This window comes from Plectropomus leopardus, chromosome 14, assembly GCF_008729295.1.
Source record: "Plectropomus leopardus isolate mb chromosome 14, YSFRI_Pleo_2.0, whole genome shotgun sequence".
Taxonomy (NCBI): Eukaryota; Metazoa; Chordata; class Actinopteri; order Perciformes; family Serranidae; genus Plectropomus; species Plectropomus leopardus.
The window spans coordinates 5544789-5561099 of record NC_056476.1 but is presented as its reverse complement, the minus strand read 5'-3'; the positions used below and the strand labels follow the sequence as shown (position 1 = coordinate 5561099).

The 16311-nt window shown below is 43.0% G+C and overlaps 2 protein-coding genes across 4 annotated transcripts in view; one reads left to right on the top strand and one right to left on the bottom strand.

The window, feature by feature from the left end:
* Positions 1-6003, top strand: part of plekhd1 (pleckstrin homology domain containing, family D (with coiled-coil domains) member 1) — a 22774-nt gene extending 16771 nt beyond the window's left edge. Inside the window, exon 13 of the mRNA XM_042501341.1 lies at positions 5846-6003. Coding sequence (XP_042357275.1) covers positions 5846-6003 — 158 coding nt within the window. The remainder of the gene's footprint in view (positions 1-5845) is intronic.
* Positions 6004-6713: 710 nt separating this feature from the next.
* ccdc177 (coiled-coil domain containing 177) lies at positions 6714-15681 on the bottom strand. Of its 3 annotated transcripts, none has more exons than XM_042501014.1 (4): positions 15555-15681; positions 11462-14837; positions 10572-10724; positions 6714-7318 (listed from the first exon to the last, which is right to left on the bottom strand). In XM_042501014.1, exon 2 carries the CDS (start codon positions 14823-14825, stop codon positions 12270-12272), a length of 2556 nt encoding a protein of 851 aa, XP_042356948.1. In that variant the 5' UTR covers positions 14826-14837; positions 15555-15681; the 3' UTR covers positions 6714-7318; positions 10572-10724; positions 11462-12269. The 3 variants fall into 3 exon arrangements, with proteins under 3 accessions (XP_042356948.1, XP_042356949.1, XP_042356947.1); XM_042501015.1 differs by having other exon boundaries at positions 10572-10719; XM_042501013.1 differs by lacking the exon at positions 10572-10724.
* Between the last annotated feature and the right edge of the window lie 630 nt (positions 15682-16311).

The following is a 16311-nucleotide window of genomic DNA, read 5'->3' as shown; positions in this document are numbered from 1 at the left end:
CCCAATAAAATAGAATCTAATAAGATCAAATAAATATAACAATATTAAGGTATGTACAGAGAGCAAACAAAAGAAAAAAAGATGAAAAATGCAATAAAAAAAGAAAAAGTGCAAACAATTGTGGAAAAGTGTAGATGAATGTGCAAACACAGTAATGTGCAGAGTTGAGAGCAGATGTGCAGCAGAGACAATGATCAGTGAGTCTAATGCAAGTGTGAGTTCACCCGCCACACAGAGGGGAGCTGTTCAGGAGTCTATGAGCCTTTCTGAAGGGGGACAGCTTCGCTCGGACAGTCATCCAGCCTCCCGGCCGCACGGGGGTTGCCGGAGGACGGCTAGCAGAAGCTACACTATATCGGTCCGCACCGGGTACAGGGGGGCTTGCTAACTGCAGCTGGAGCGGGTTTTTCCACGGTGCGGAGCCTCGCCTCCAACGCAGCAAATAAACTTCACTTAGTACATGTACCATTACTCCTCTGCTTCCACAGGAGCAGAGGAGTAACTTAACATCGGACACACCGAGCAGGAGAGCAGCGGCGGAGGGAGCAGCCGCCGCTAACCAGGGCTAAAGTAGCTAGCGGGCTAAAGTAGCTAGCGAGCTAGCAGTGAGTGAACGGATGTGTGATTAAACATGAAACCCGCTGAGAGAAGAGGACAGCAGTGAGTGCTTGAGTAAAAACAGAGTGAGTTTCAATCACAGGCCAGTAAAAAGCAGCCGGAGTAAGGAGCAACTTAGATTAGCAGGGAATCGCTCGCAGGAGCGGCGGAGAGACGCTACCAAACACAAACAGAGAAACACCGGAAGTGAGGTCACAGGCTTACCGCAGTACGTCATGACGCAGTACGTCGCTGGGACCTGCGTCCTCGTGCTGGAGTTACAGACGAGCTGATACAATGGCTCTATATACATCTCGCGTGATATTTCTTTGCTATAGTAGATCGAAAACTGTTAAAAAGGGTTTAAAAAATCATTTAAAAAATATATAGAATTGCATATCAAAATACAGCACAGTGTAGCATGTTAAAAAACAGTCAACATCAGAACACAGCATGCTCTTTAAATAACACATAGAAAGTTTAGCTCAGTGGTTTACAAGTCATTCTTGCAATCTTTATGTACAGTGGTTCGATTACCATGCAAGGCGGAAGTATTTTGTCCAAACGTCTGTCCATATCAAAGAGGGAAAGATACGCCAAAAATAAACACAGTGTCAGTGGGATTATATCTAACAATTTTGCAGTTTGTGAGATTAAATTTTGACTGAGACAAATAACTTTAAATAATAACACATAACTGCGGTCCACACGAGAGGCTGATACAAAACGTTGTAGTTTAAAGGTGTGCAAATCTAGTTCAGTGGATTGCACAATTGGCCGCAACCCGTAGGTTAAGGGTTCGAAACTTGCTCAGAGTAAGCAAGTTTTACAGATACAAAGATAAAGGTAACTGTCTGGCATGTGGTTCAAGAGAAATATCAGCCATGAGTTTCACCTAGCAAAGCAGTAAGTTAGCACAACAAAATCCATAACAAAAATTTTACGTATGATGCCAGAATTAGCGAAAACTATATACATACAAGACAAGGAGACGGTAGTCTCTGGTTTTACCTGTTATGGTTATGTTATATAATTCTATTTTATGGCATACATAAAATAAAAATTTATATCTGTCTGGTGTTGAAACACGTAAAATTCAGGATTGTCAGTGACTTCTGTTGAAAACTTGACTGATATATGAGTCAGGCTGATATTTCCTGATTTCGACAGACGTCACTGCCGATACTGGTTTTACCTGTTTCGGGACCACTTCACCTGATTTAGCAGCCAAAATGATATATCGACCAACTTTACGTGCCTTAATTTGTTCTAGGATGTCACAATTAGTGTCTAAACTGTATAGATGTACAGCAAATGATATTTTATGGCATAAAGTTTTAAAAAAATATCGGCTTATATCTGTCTGGTGTTGAAACACGAAAAGATTCAGTATCGGCAGTGACGTCTGTCTAAACTTGACTAATATACAAGTCAGGCCGATATTTCCTGATTTTGACAGACGTCACTGCCGATACTGGTTTTAACTGTTTCAGGACCACATCACCTGATTTGTCAGCCAAAACCATATATCGATCAACTTTACGTGCCTTAATTTGTTCTATGATATCACAATCAGTGTCTAAACTGTATAGATCTATAGCAAATGCTATTTTATGGCATAAATGAAATAAAATATCGGCTTATATCAGTCTGGTGTTGAAACACGCAAAAATTCAGTATCGGCAGTGACGTCTGTCTAAATTTGACTGATATATGAGTCAGGCCGATAATTGACTACGTTTTTGTAAGGAAAAATTCAGAATTGGCAGTGACGTTTGTCCAAAACTTGACTGATATATGAGTCAGGCAGATATTTCCTGATTTCGACAGACGTTGCTGCCGATACTGGTTTTACCTGTTTCCGGACCACTTCACCTGATTTATCAGCCAAAATGATATATCGACCAACATTACGTGCCTTAGTTTCTTCTACGATGTCACAATTAGTGTCTAAACTGTATAGATGTACAGCAAATGCTATTTTATGGCAGAAATTTAAAAAAAAAAATATCGGCTTATATCTGTCTGGTGTTGAAACACAAAAATTCAGTATCGGCAGTGACGTCTGTCTAAACTGAGTCAGGCCGATATTCCTTTTCTGTGTCTTTATTTGTTCTGCAATATCACAATCAGTGACTAAACTTTCTGAATCTACAGCCAAATGCTATTTTATGTCATAAACAAAATAAAACATCAGCTAATATCTGTTTGCTCTGCTAATATAGTGGTCATGTGGTGTTGAAAGCAAAATTCGATATCAGCAGTGACATCTGTCGATAGATGAGTGGCAGGGAAAATTCAGTAGTCAGTTAATGAAAAACAATTGTGTGGTTTTTAACTTTTTTAATTGTTCGTTGTAAGTAACATCATCAATGGCGTTCTGGACGTCCTTCGTTTTAGGACTGCTTCCTGTCGTTAAAGACCAAAGGGATGTATCATCCCCTTCTTTCAACTTTCCAGACTCATGCTAGGCTGCATCATGCTATGATCCTGACTTTCCAACCTTACTACTCTGCCACTTTCCTGACTTTCCTAATCCAGTCCCTTACTTTATACTTTCTGACGCTGTTCTTATTCCTAGTTTCACCTCTTATAACCGCATTCTCTACCTCCATCTTCTACCTTCACTCAACTTCCTGTCTCTCTACTTAACTTGTTGTAACTTGACTAACCTTCCTGGCTCTCAACCCAACTTCCTATTTCTCACCTCAGCTTCCTGTCACTTGACTGTCCTTCATGTCTCACAACCCAGCTGCCTGTAACTTGACTTGACTTTCCCTAGTAAATCCAGTTGAAGGGTGGCAGAACCCCCAGAGCCACGCCCACCACAGAGAGCAACTGTGCCCCCCCTCAAACTTTAATGAAAACATTCAACACACGTACATTCAATGAATGTCGTTATTTATCTTGTATAAAAAATATTACACAGGCCTAACTACAAAAATATGTAAAGAAAAAGTGTAGATAAAAAAGAAAATAAAAAGTAACAAAAATTAAACCTCCAGGGTCCACTAACAGATGAGATAAATCTGAAATGTTTAAAAAAAGTAGTTTTTTTTTTTTTGTACTTGTAAAGTATGTTATAAAATCGGTGTCTTTAAAAAATATACAAGGAGGGTAGTCTTTACAGCCAAATCAGACATGCAAAAAAGTTTTAAGCCAGATGAATTTTTCTAGATAAATAAATTAAAAAAGGAGTGCAAAGTTTTAGCAGCATGTTTTAACACCAAGTGTCTGTGGTTGCACAGCCGAAAACATTACATCCCGCTTTCCTGGGATGTACTGGACAGGGCAGTGTGGATTTTGTCAGTCATCTTTGGATGTTGGAACGTGAGTTAAAATTTTTTTTTAACTCTTCTAACTTCAAGGCTCTTTTTAATTTGTTCTTATCGCTTCAGCTTTGGTTTTTTTTTTTCATGGAGATTCTTCTTCACGCAGTGCTTCAAACAGATGCCTCTCGCCAGTCACCTGTGGTATCAGTAAACAGTCCATTATTGTGACAGTAGGAGAATATAATTCACATTTCAATTAAATTTGATATACAAAATTCATAATTCCTAAAAAAACAAAGTGGTAATAGTGAATGTATCAATGTTTGAATGCACACATCACTTAGATCAACTCCGAAATCACATGACACTGCCAATAACTCAAAAGAAATGTCAACTATTTCAACTTAAACTCTCTATATTCTTTTAAATGTAGAGTGTCTATCATTATCTGTCTGTTACTTGTTATGCTAACATTAGATAAAGCACATCACATGTGGTTGCTTGAATCAGCATAGGACAGTAACAGTAAACAAGCCTGAGGTTGGGATTAAAATACACTCAAAACCCCACTATTTACACTGTGCAAATACCAAAGTCCCGAAAACGTTCAAAAAGCTAAATACATCGCTACATAGTCGTATTCAGCTCAGCATTCATACCTCAGCTCAGTGTTTGTCTCTTCCTTGTTGTGGCCTCCTTCTCGGTCACGTGTGTCCGGCATGGACGTATTATAGCTTCCGGGAGCGTATTTCCGTCTTCAGCTAGATGTAAACAACCCAGTTAGATATAATTTGGAAAGTCTAAAACAGCGGCGAGTTTGAATTGTTTAGATCGCCATTCGAGCCAGCCGAGGCGCTAATCCGGAAGTCGGTCACTTCGCCGGCGGAAGTTACCCACTCGGCCTCGTTCGGCTGCCCCTGACTATGGCTCTATGGGCCAGGCGATTCGGGAATTTTACACATTTTTAAAAACGGAAAAAAGCTTTTTCTGCCTCACACACTCAAAATCACAAATTCAACATTTCCTTTAGCTCTGTGCTTTTTTGTCAGCTTTCACAGTCATGTGACCCACACAAGACTTGAACCATCAACCCACTAAACATCAGCCACATACCTAACCCACTGAGCTAGGCTCCCGGACACCTTAACTCATTGTAGGCCAGATGTGCATACCAAGTTTCCAGAGTTTGATAGTTAAAAATAAATAATTAAATAATAATTAATAATTCCTTGCATTCCAAGAGGGTCCTTGCACTGCTAGGTGCTCTGGTCTTAAATATATGGGAAAAAAATTCAACAGCATGTCAAAAAAAATAAAATAAATAATAATAAAAAAAAAGTATAATGCGTCAATAAAGGTTATTGTATATGTTTTTAGCATGTTAAAAAGAGTCATAGAAAACTATGTAAAAATAAAGCTGAAAAAAAAGTCAAAGTATAGTATGTCAAAAATAATTCATAGAAAGGCAAGTAGAACAATGTCAGAATATGTAGAAATAAGTCAGTATAGCACATCAATAAAACTGAAAAAATTCTCATAGTTCTTCAAAAAAAGTCATAGTGTAGTTTAAAGTCATAGTATCGTATATCAAAAAGTGTCACAGTATAGCATGTCCAAAAAAGTCACAGGATATGTTGAACAAGGACATATGTCGCAAAAAGTTATAGCAGTAAAAAAATGTCAAACCATAATGTGTCGAAAAAAAATCCCAGCAGTCATGTTATAACATGCTGAAAAAAACATAATAGAATATTATGTTTAAAAAGGTAATTTTAAAAGTACATAGAACATGGAATAGTAGTATGGTATGTAAAGTAATTCGTAGTATTAGTATAGAAAAGTGGAAAGAATTGCACAACTTTGGCCAAATAAACATAACTGAAATTTATATTTTAAAATATATATTTGAGTCGTAAGATCATATTTTTTTTTTCTTCTAGACCAAATTTGTTTTGTTTTTCTCTGCTTCATTACAGTAAAACACTCCAAGTCCTTTGCTGTAACAAACTCTGACGGCGGCAGCATCGAGGAGCTGCGGGAGACAGCCCGGAGACTGACCTCTGACAGCAGCTTCAGAGAGAGCGTGTACAAGATCATCGCCCACAAGGACGCTACCAACAAAACAGAGGACTGAGAGGAGAAATGGTGCGACAAAAGAGGTTAAATGGTCCTTAGCTTCACCTCAGTCCACAGTGAGTGACATAGAGATCCTGACCCCAAAACCTGCCATGGAGATACTGTAGATTATTGCACAGAGAAATATGTTAGATGGAATTTCTGATTGCAATTTTAAGATTTTTAAACACTGACGAACATTATTATATGTAAAAAGCGCTGGTTTTCAGTCCCCCCATGGATACGCTGGTTTATAGCCTTTACCTACCAAACAGTTCCAGGAACTATGGAGCCAAAAGAAAGTCCCTTTTGCACAGTCCGAAACAAACAAGCCAAAAAAAACCAAAAAAACCCTTTAGAACAGGCAAATTAAAACAATAGTTAGTTTCTGAATTCCTCAAAAGATCCTCAGCTGCCTAGAAAAGTCAGATTAGTTCCTGAGGATAGTTCCTGGAGATGTTTGGTAGAAAAGTGCAGTGAGAAACCTTCAGATTTGACTTAGCCAAAGAATATTTATGATGTAAAGAGAAAACTACATGTATGTTATGAACAGATAACATTGTACTACAGCAGTGTCCTAATCAACACTTACCATTCGGTGCTGTAGACTCCACGTTTCTTGATGTTGAGAAACAGTGCACGTTGACGCGCCATAGACGATGTTTTAACAGCAGTTGGCAGTGTGTGATTGTAGCCTTGTACCTTGAGTTTCTAGTGTTTTCACCATTCTCTAAAACGGGAGATTTAGCAGATAGCACAGACAATGCAAATCCATCTTGTAAAATGTTTGTTTTTATTCTTCTGGTTTTGACTGTAACACGGATTGTGTCCTTTACTTTAACAGAGGTTTTATGAAAACAATGAACTCACAGATGTCTGACGGCGATCACTGACCATTTCATTATTGCTACATCTGAAAAATCTGTCCTTGACGAAGCAACTCAGTGTAATTATGATAATGTACAAATGATAACTTAACACCAGAACTGACACAGAAAAGAAGCCCACATGTCGGGGTTAAGGTAAGAGGGAACATAATATGGACTGAACAACATGCCTTGATGCTAATAAAGCTGTGTTTGAACCCTGTCTAGTCTTTTCATTTATCCAGGTAAAAGGCGGTTGGTTCATATCTGGGTTCCTGTTCTCAGCAGCACAACAGATGGCACTGTTACTAGTTTAAAATCATTTTTTTAAAAAACCAAAAAAACCCACAAAACTCTTGATATTGATGTATTCCATCAGAGGAGGGACTGGTTGTGTTTTGCACTTTGATAAAGTTCAGTGTGGGAAGAAAAGGATTGTTGGTTACATCAGCAGCTCTCGTTCGGGACCTGCAGGGAAAAAGAGTGTGATAAACATAAGTATAAACAGTACAGCTGGAGTAATATTACTTCAATACAACAGATATTTCTGAAGCTTTTTTTTTTTGTCACATACACCAGTAAACATTTTGTATTAACCTCCCACTATTTGGCATTTTAGATAGTGTAAAATTACTTCAGAAATGGCTTATAATACACTATGGGAACAGTGGAAAAGTAAGAATTCAAATTACTGATGCATTAATATGTATGATACTTTAAAGTTGCGACTGGTCAAGGTGCACACATTATATGGATAATCGATAATATTTTCTTGAAGGACTTCAAGGTGTTCAGATCAGGTAATCTGTGCTTTATAAAGACAATCTAAAAGCAACAAGCCCCTTAAAGATGAGCTGGCCTCTTGTGTTTTACTGGAAATCAATTTACTGTAGATTTACAACAAAATCAATTTATTGTATCACTGTAAGTGCAAAATGTAAAATTAAACTGCGTACACGATAAGCAGCATGAGCCAGAATATTTTTCTTGGAGATAACTATGTAGGCATGACAACCGCTGTCTTGTTAGATAGATAGTGCTTACTATTATTTACTAATGATAATGATTATAATTACAGTATAGCTCAATGTTGCATTTTCAAAAGGGACATCTATATACTTTTCCAAATCCTGAGAACCAGAAACCACGCATGGAGCAGAAAGCACATACCTAAATTTAATTAATTTAATGTGCTGCATCACTGACACAGTGTGATTAACTGTCATATTGTACACACATAAAATCAAATTTGAACTTGTTGCACAGAACTGATAGCCACTGAAAAATTACAAAAACATTTTAGGAGTGGCATGTGTCGATTCTTTCATAAATTTAACCAAAAGTCTGCAAGTTATCTGTCTCTCTCTGATCTACAAATGTTTTCTTTTTAAATGTATAATTCAACTACACCTGTATATGTAAGAGGCATTTAATGCTGCATATAATAAAACCTTTTCTGATTGGCGACCTCATCTTTTCAGTCACCATCATAAGCACCAATAAATCTGCTGTCTCATCTCTCTAACCTTACATCACCTCTGCTGCGATTATCTGCTGGGAACAGCGTGGCTCAGTCAGGGGTATAAGCCTGTCACTCCTCTGCTGGTCTAATGCTGCGTTTCAAATTCAGTCCGGCTTTTAACTCAGTCGTTAGTAACATTAGCAGGTATCAGCCTGTCTGACATACTCGGTGCGGTCTATCGCCTGGCCACAGATGTGCTGCAGGAACACTGACTGACTGTGCAGGTGAAGGATTTAAAGGATTCCTCCCTGAACGAGTGTGGAGGAGGAACGCTGCCTAACACAGATGTTAATATGACAAAGCGATGGCGTGTTTTTCCAGAGTGAGCTGCTGGAGAGGCAGCTCCCCACAGGCAGCCCCCTCATATTCCCACACACTCCCTCTGCTCAGTCATTCACTTTAGCTGCTCCATCCTGATTTTTATCGCTATGGCAACGCCCACATCCGAGGGCTGAAACCCATGTGTATCTCCCTTTTCTTTTAATCTGAGAGATTGTGGGATTAGCGCAGCCAGAGACCTTTAAAGCCTGTTTGTTGGCTTGCATGTTGGCTCATGAGCAGACGCATTTTTGTTCTTCTCTACACTGTCAAATCAGGGTTAGTGTGATCAAGGGTTGTTGTGTTTTTTTTAATTGAAAGCGCTGAATGCATGATGTTTAGACATTCGTGTTACAAAATCACTTGTGTCTTCTTATCAAAGGCAATATGGACTATTGGAATATTATCAGAAATATCTTGCTTTGATCTCCGCAGGGAAGTGCATTACACTCCACCGGAAATCTGATCGCCCTCCGTCATTATGATATTAGTTAAATGAATTGTCGAGCAACATGCCATTACATAAAATCCACCACAGCATAAGATGTAAGGGTCAGGACTTTATAAAAAATATGGTCTAGATTTTAAAGGTCCTAGTATAGTATGTCATAAAACGTTTTTTAAAAAAAGTCCTAATATGGCAAAACGCACAAAAAGTATATTATGCAATAAAAATATCATAACCATATCACTGTATAGTGTCGTAAAAAATCTGAAAAAAGGCACAGTACAGTATGTCATGAAAATGTAGTGAAAAAGTCACAGTATACTGTGTCATAAAAAATCTAAAGTCAAAGTATAATATCCACTAAAAATTTAACAAAAATGCCATAGGATGGTATGTCAAATAAAAAAACCCTAATAGTATAATATACTATTAAATATAAAAAACTAGTATAGTAGGTCATAAAAGAATTTGGGAAAAAAAACACCTCATCGTATAATATGCTACGAAATATATAAATGTCATAGTAGTGTATGTCATAAAATCTTTGGGAAAAAAACTGTCTATATGTCATTAAATGTCAGTTTAGTATGTATGTATGTATGTAAATGTGCGCTTTTGAGCGGCATTACAAAGCTTCAGGACTCAATGTTCACAAACTAGCGTATCGGGAACACGAAACGCCCTACTCAAAGTTTCTTAGAGAGGCTCAATCGCAGTTTTACTCTAACATCATTAAAAGGAGTCCTGGCAATTCCAAGCTGCTGTTCTCCACTATTAACCCTCTCCTCAAACCACAAACTCCAATAACTCACAGAAACTACAGAAGAGCAAAGCAATAATTTTGTTGACATCATCCGCTCTATCTGTCCCGACTGTCGACACAGTTCAGGATCTCCTGGTCTCTCAGCTTCTTCCCTGAGGTCGTGCAGCAGGAGGTTGAGGCCATCATCAGGAGGATGAAACCCTCCCCTTGACCCCTTTCCTACACCTTTGGTGAAAGTTAACATCTCTGCCATCAGCCCTCTGATCACCACAGTGATAAATCACTTCCTCCGGGCTGGCTGTGTTCCATCTGTTCTAAAAACTGCCAAAATCAGACCACTTCTCAAAAAAACCTACCCTCGATCCAGAAGTCCTTGCCAATTACAGGCCCATTTTCAACCATCCATTTCTCTCCAAGGTACTGGAGAAAGTAATCGCTGCCCACCTACAGGACCACCTCAAATCTGGTTTCCGCTCTGCCCACAGCACAGAAACAGCTCTGGTTAGGGTCAAAAATGACCTGCTGATGACGGCCGATGCCGGCTCACCCTCTCCTCATTCTCCTTGACCTATCTGCAGCATTTCACACCGTTGACCGTGGCATACTGCTGAACCGGCCAAAGCACAGCATCGAACTCACAGACACCGCCCTGCAATGGTTTCAGTCATACCTCACTAACAGAACAGAGTATGTCTCCATGGGAGGTGCCGGACACACACTGTCACCTGCGGGGTCCCTCAGGGGTCGGTCCTCGGCGCCACCCTCTACACGCTCCCCCTTGGCCACGTCATCAGTCAATATGGCATCTGATTCCACTGCTACACTGATGACACACAATTACATATGAAAACGGACACACATCCCCCTGCAGCTCCACCACCAACTTAAAGATCATCACCACCTCTGTCCACACTCACCGGCTATCTGAGGAGCTGAAGGCATGGATGAAGCACAACTTTCCGCAACTTTACAGCTCCAAAACTGAAGCCATTTTAGTTGGTACCCCTCATCAGATCCAGTCATCCTCCCTAACCAGCATATCATTCTCTGGCCAAGACATTCCCCTCTCCTCCTCAGCCACCAACCTGGTGTGAGATCTGACCCTCAGCTTACCTTTGAGGGTCATATCAAACAGATCTGCAAACATTCCTTACACCCCCTCAGAAATATTGCCAAACTTCATCCAACACTCACCCTTTCTGATGCTGAGAAGCTTGTCCATGCCTTTGTCTCCTCTTTATAAGTCTTAAGTCGTTATAAGTCTTTATAAACCTTTAAATTGTTTTTTTTTCTTTTTCATTGTTCTTATTTTTGTTTGCCTTTATAAACTGTGGTTTTTGTGTCTCTTATTACTGACTTAAACTTTTTAAACTCAATCCCCTGGCACCATTACTGACGCCAGGGGATTGAGGGTGGTTGTGGGTAGAGGAAAGTGGGCATAACTATAATGATATAATCTCTTTAAAACTAATAATACACACATAATAAAAACAAAGCGCTGAAGGCAGCCAGCTAAAACAGAGAGCTCTGCATAATCCATGAAAGCAATAAAAGTCGTACCTGTTGACCTTGACTCGGTCACCAGGCGGTTGTGTTTGGAGGGAGTCAAGAGTTGTTTCTCAGAGCGCTTCACTGTTTAATCTGACATGAAGAGAAGAGACAAAGGGAGTCCTTGAAGGGAGGAACAGGAAGGGAAGAACAGCCCTTGCTGCAGGAATCTGCGTCCTCTGATGCTTCATCAGCACGGGGCTCGTGCACACGGCCCCTCCTGTGCTGCATTGTCAGCGGTTAGGTACAGACAAGTGTCCAGCCCGGGGCTTCATTTCCATGCTATATCTAGCTGTGTCACAGTGTGTGTACAAAAGGATCCCTCATTTGCTTTGGGGGTCTGGGACCATTTGCGCTTAATTTTCCCTTTCTGGAGTGCTCCCTTAAAAGCCTCTGCAGTTGTCATGGAGTTGTGCTTCCTGGTAAACAATGACTCTTTTCATTCCCGCACAGCTTTCAGTCCAGTAGCTGAGATATACAGAACAGAGGGCAAAAAGAACGAGAGGAGGGGCTGTGCTGCTGCACACTCTCATCTAATATGAAGTCCACTTTAAGTCCCACGCAGGCTTTACTGGTCATTTATAACAGCTGAGAAACTTTCATTACATCCATGATACAAAATATTTTGGTTTGCTTTGATATGATCCATGATAAAAACAGGTAGTCAAAAATAGAATCAAACCAGCTGATGGTGATATGTAAGGAGAAAAAAACACTGTGGGTCTTAATGGGAAGAAGCAGTTGAGTGATGAGGGTCATAATGAAGGCAGGAGCCGAGCACATGACCAGAAGTTAGGGGGTCCACAACAAAGCTGTGAGTTTATTTCTCATCCAGGCTGGCTTTCAGTTGAGCTTCCAGAGCCATCTTATCAAATGTGCGCATGTTGGTCTCCTCCCGCACTTTGTCTCGAACATGAAAAGAGGCCCGAGCCACAGAGCGAGCGCTCTCCAGAACCGCCCTCTTCTCCTTGAAGATCTGCTCGCTCTTCTCCAGCTTCCTCTCGATGGACTGCAGCAGCTCCAGACGCCTCTGCTTCTCCTCCTCCTCCACTCGCTGCCTGTTGAGCCTCTGGAGTTTCTCCTTCTCCTGCCGGCTCTGGATGGCCCTCTGAGCTTTCTCCTTGGCCTTCTCCTCGGCCACTAAAGCTGCCTGCTGGGCTCGTTTCTCCGCCTCTTTCACACGAGCTTCAAGCAGCTGCTGCTGTTGCCTCTCACGCCTCTCCGCTGCCTTGCGTGCTTTCTGGATCTGCTGCTCCTCGCGCTTGGCCTTTTCTTTCAGCTCTTGCCCTCGACGCTCAACAATCTGTTCATAATTCTCCAAGGAGCGGCTGAGCTTCTCCTCCGCTGCCCTTCTGGCCTCCTCCCTCTCCTCCTGCTCTCTGCGGGCGATCTCCTGTATCAGGGCAGCGTGACGTCTCTTCTCTGCTTTGTTCAGACCTCGTCTGTCCTCCTGGGCCTGGTGCTCCTTCTCCTGCCTCTTCAGCTCCGCCATGGTGAGCTTCTCCTTCAGCAGCAGCCTCTCCTGCTCCAGCATGGCCGCCCTCTCCTCCTCCAGCGCCTTCAGGTTCTGCTCCTGAAGAGCTTTCTTATGCTTCTCCTCTCGCGCTGCCTGCTGTAACCTCAGTAGACGGTTGCGCTCCTGCTGCTCTGCGAGCTCCCTCCATCGCTCCTCGCTCTCCTCAGCCTGACGCATCTTGGCGGCAGCTGACTGGCGCTCCTGCTGGCTGAGTCTTCGTTGGCGTATTGACACCTGAGTCTGCCACACCCGCTGGCACTGAAGCACTGCACGCTGCTTCTCTCTCTCCTCCTGCTCTCGTCGTAGCTCCTCCATTCTGCGTTCACTGTCCCACTGCAGGTGAGCCACGTAGCGGGTCTGACTCATGATGTCTTCCTCCTGGTATCTGGCAAGCATCAAAGCTGCGATCTTGCGGTCGCGCTCGGACACGGCCTTCAGGCCTCGGCGCTTCACCTCCTTCACTATGCGCTCAACCTTCTGCGTCGTCTGGAGAGAGTGGCTCAGGTCGCCCAGGCTGAGGCTGCGGCCCATCAGGGAGTTGAAAGTGGCCATAGTGCGAGCTCGAGGGCTGGAGACTTTGGCCCAGTAATCTCGCGGACCATCCCAGCTGTAAGAGGAGGATGCACCTGACTCTGAAGAGGTGCATGTAGTTGTAGTTGTAGTGGTGGAGGTGGAGGAGCAGACCGGATCTATCTTCCGCTGCAGGGACTCCAGCGAATGGCTTTTTCCTTTCACCTTGGAGTGAAAGCCAAGATGCCCATTGTGCTGAGAGACTGGTGTTCCCGTGACGCCGTTCTGAGGCTTCCCAGGACTCTGAACTGCAGGCTTTGTGACGGATGATGTCAGTGTGGAGTTGGCTCTGGGGAAGGACGGGGGTTTGGGTGTTGATCTGGGAAAAGTGTTTGAAGATTTACCGCCTGAAGACTTCCTGATGACCGGTGGAGGCCCGCATGAGAGCGGCCGTGTGGGCTTTGCTTGTTCAGATGAGGACAGAAGATGCTTGGCGGATCCTTGGAAGCCAGCCCTCGAGGACGGTGTGGAGGTGGTGGAACCAGATTTTGAGGACTGAGTAGATCCTGCATGGGCAGATTTCGGCGAGGTGCTGGAGGGTGGAGCTTTAGATAAAAGGGATGTGCCCGTTTTAGAGGTTGGACCTGATGCTGCGGCTGTAGAGGACGCTCCAAAATCAGGAGCTGAGCTGGAGGTCACCGGCCCAGATTTAGGAGGCTGAGTGGAGCTAGAGGGGTTTTTGTGCTGCTGCTCCACAGAGGAGGGTGACGCACTGCTGCTGGTATTGACTGTTGCCTGCAGAATCCTTCTTTTTTCCTCTCTGATGATCCTCTCCCTCTCCTCCCTGCACTGCCTCAGTTTGCCGTGTCTGTCTCTCTCGTAGACTTCAAACAGGCCTGTCGCAACACGCATGGAGCGCCCGGGAGCCTCACGGGCGAAGTCAGCCAGCGGGCGGGGCAGGAGCTCCACAGGTTTGACCCCGCATCGAGCACACGCCTCCAGAGAGTGAGGGCTTGTTAAGACGTAGCGGCTGCCCTCTGCAGCTGGTGAGTCAAAGTTGTACAGGTCCAGGTGCAACTTTGGTGATGTGTCTCTGTCAGTCTGGGTCTGTGGTGGCTCAGGTTGGGGCCCCTGAGAGGCGGGGTCCGGCCCTGCTGTAGATACAGCGTGGCAGGGGCTCGCCTCAGAACTGCCGGTGGGCGGCGTCTCGAAACCGGCATCCCCGTCATCCTCTGTTGTTGTGCCATCAGCCTGTTCTGGCAGTCGAGGGTCTTCAGGGGCCACAGCCGGTGTGTCGAGCTGCGGGCCTTTACACTTGTTCTGCTCCTCAGCCTCCGAGGGGTCGACCATAGTTGGCTAATACTACAGGTAGGCAAGAGGGAGGGGGGTCATTGGAGGGGAGGGGGGATGATATGTGAGAGGAAGTGGAAAAAATATGAGAAGAGATTTCAATTAGTGGATTATAGCATTCAGTCTGGAGCTTAAGAGAGATGCAGTCTGTGGGGGAGGGTCATAATGCCGGTTCAGAGATTGCATGCATGTATGCACACATATTCGTGCACTGATTTTTACACCAGATGAGACATTTCCCCTTCAGGGAAGTGACATAACTCACAAAAAAACACCAGAGTCCTTTAATAGAGTCTATTTTTGGCAGAGTTACTAGGCTGGGAGAATCTGATTACTCATAGCAACATTTTACACTCCACATCACACAATCAACCTATAAATATCTTTGGAATCAAACCAAGTCTGCAACATATAAATTATTAACTAGCTGATAGTAAAAGCTTGATTTAAACTCGGGATTTAAACTGGTAAACAAGCAGTGGACACAGCTCACCATCATGGACTCACACCTTACAAACAGTGAAGGCCTAGACTTTTCTGTATCAGCAGCACAGAAAATAGCTGCACTTTCACTTTTAAAACGACTCGGAGTCAAATCCTAAAGACTGATTCTATCAGATGATGATTGCTGTTGTGCTACTATAACGATATTTACTCAATTTAATGCTGTTTCATCCCGTGATTTGGTTGTTTTTCATGCGGTGGCGCACCACACAAACACCCGCTTACCTGCCAGTTTGTAAAACGTTTTCTAAACCGGTGCTTTGTTCCCCTTTAATCCGTGCAGCGCCCCTTGTTCCCTGCATAATATCAGGTTTCAGGGAAAAGGCTGCGGCCGTCGACCCAACGATGGAGCTTCACATCGTCGCAACCTCCAGCAACACGACAGACAGACGGAGCCTCTCACAGCCTGTCGGTGTGCTGAGCAGACTCAATCTGAGCTCTCCGAGATTTAAAAGAAATGCAAAACCGTCCCCAGAGTGAAACGCACTTTTCAAGTCGAACACAATCTACCCGGCTTTCTCTAATTCTGCCTCAGCGAAGTGCATCCCGTAAACATCCGCGGTCTCCACCTGCTATTCAGCAGCATCCCTCCATCTCAGCCTCCTTAGCTCCGCCTGCTTCTGGCAAATATGCTAAAAATACGGTCTGCACGCTGCAATTTACCAAGCGCCTATTCACTGAAATTACATGCTTTTAAGACGCAACAACACACGGGACTAATGGTGCTAAATGTGTTGAGCCTTGAGCAAAGTTCCTCCTATAGGTCCTATACACCTATAAAAGGGTGGAAGTGTCTTTATACTGCCTACATTATTTACCACTTTTTAATTTGTTTTGAATGCAAGGCGATATAAAACTGCAAAACTAAAATAACAAAAGGTAAAATAAAGTGTATGAAAGTTGAATCTCTCTAAAAATAGATGTTTAATCTGTACGAGCAGGTCCATCAAAAGTCACATCTCCGCATGCAGCAGCTGCCATC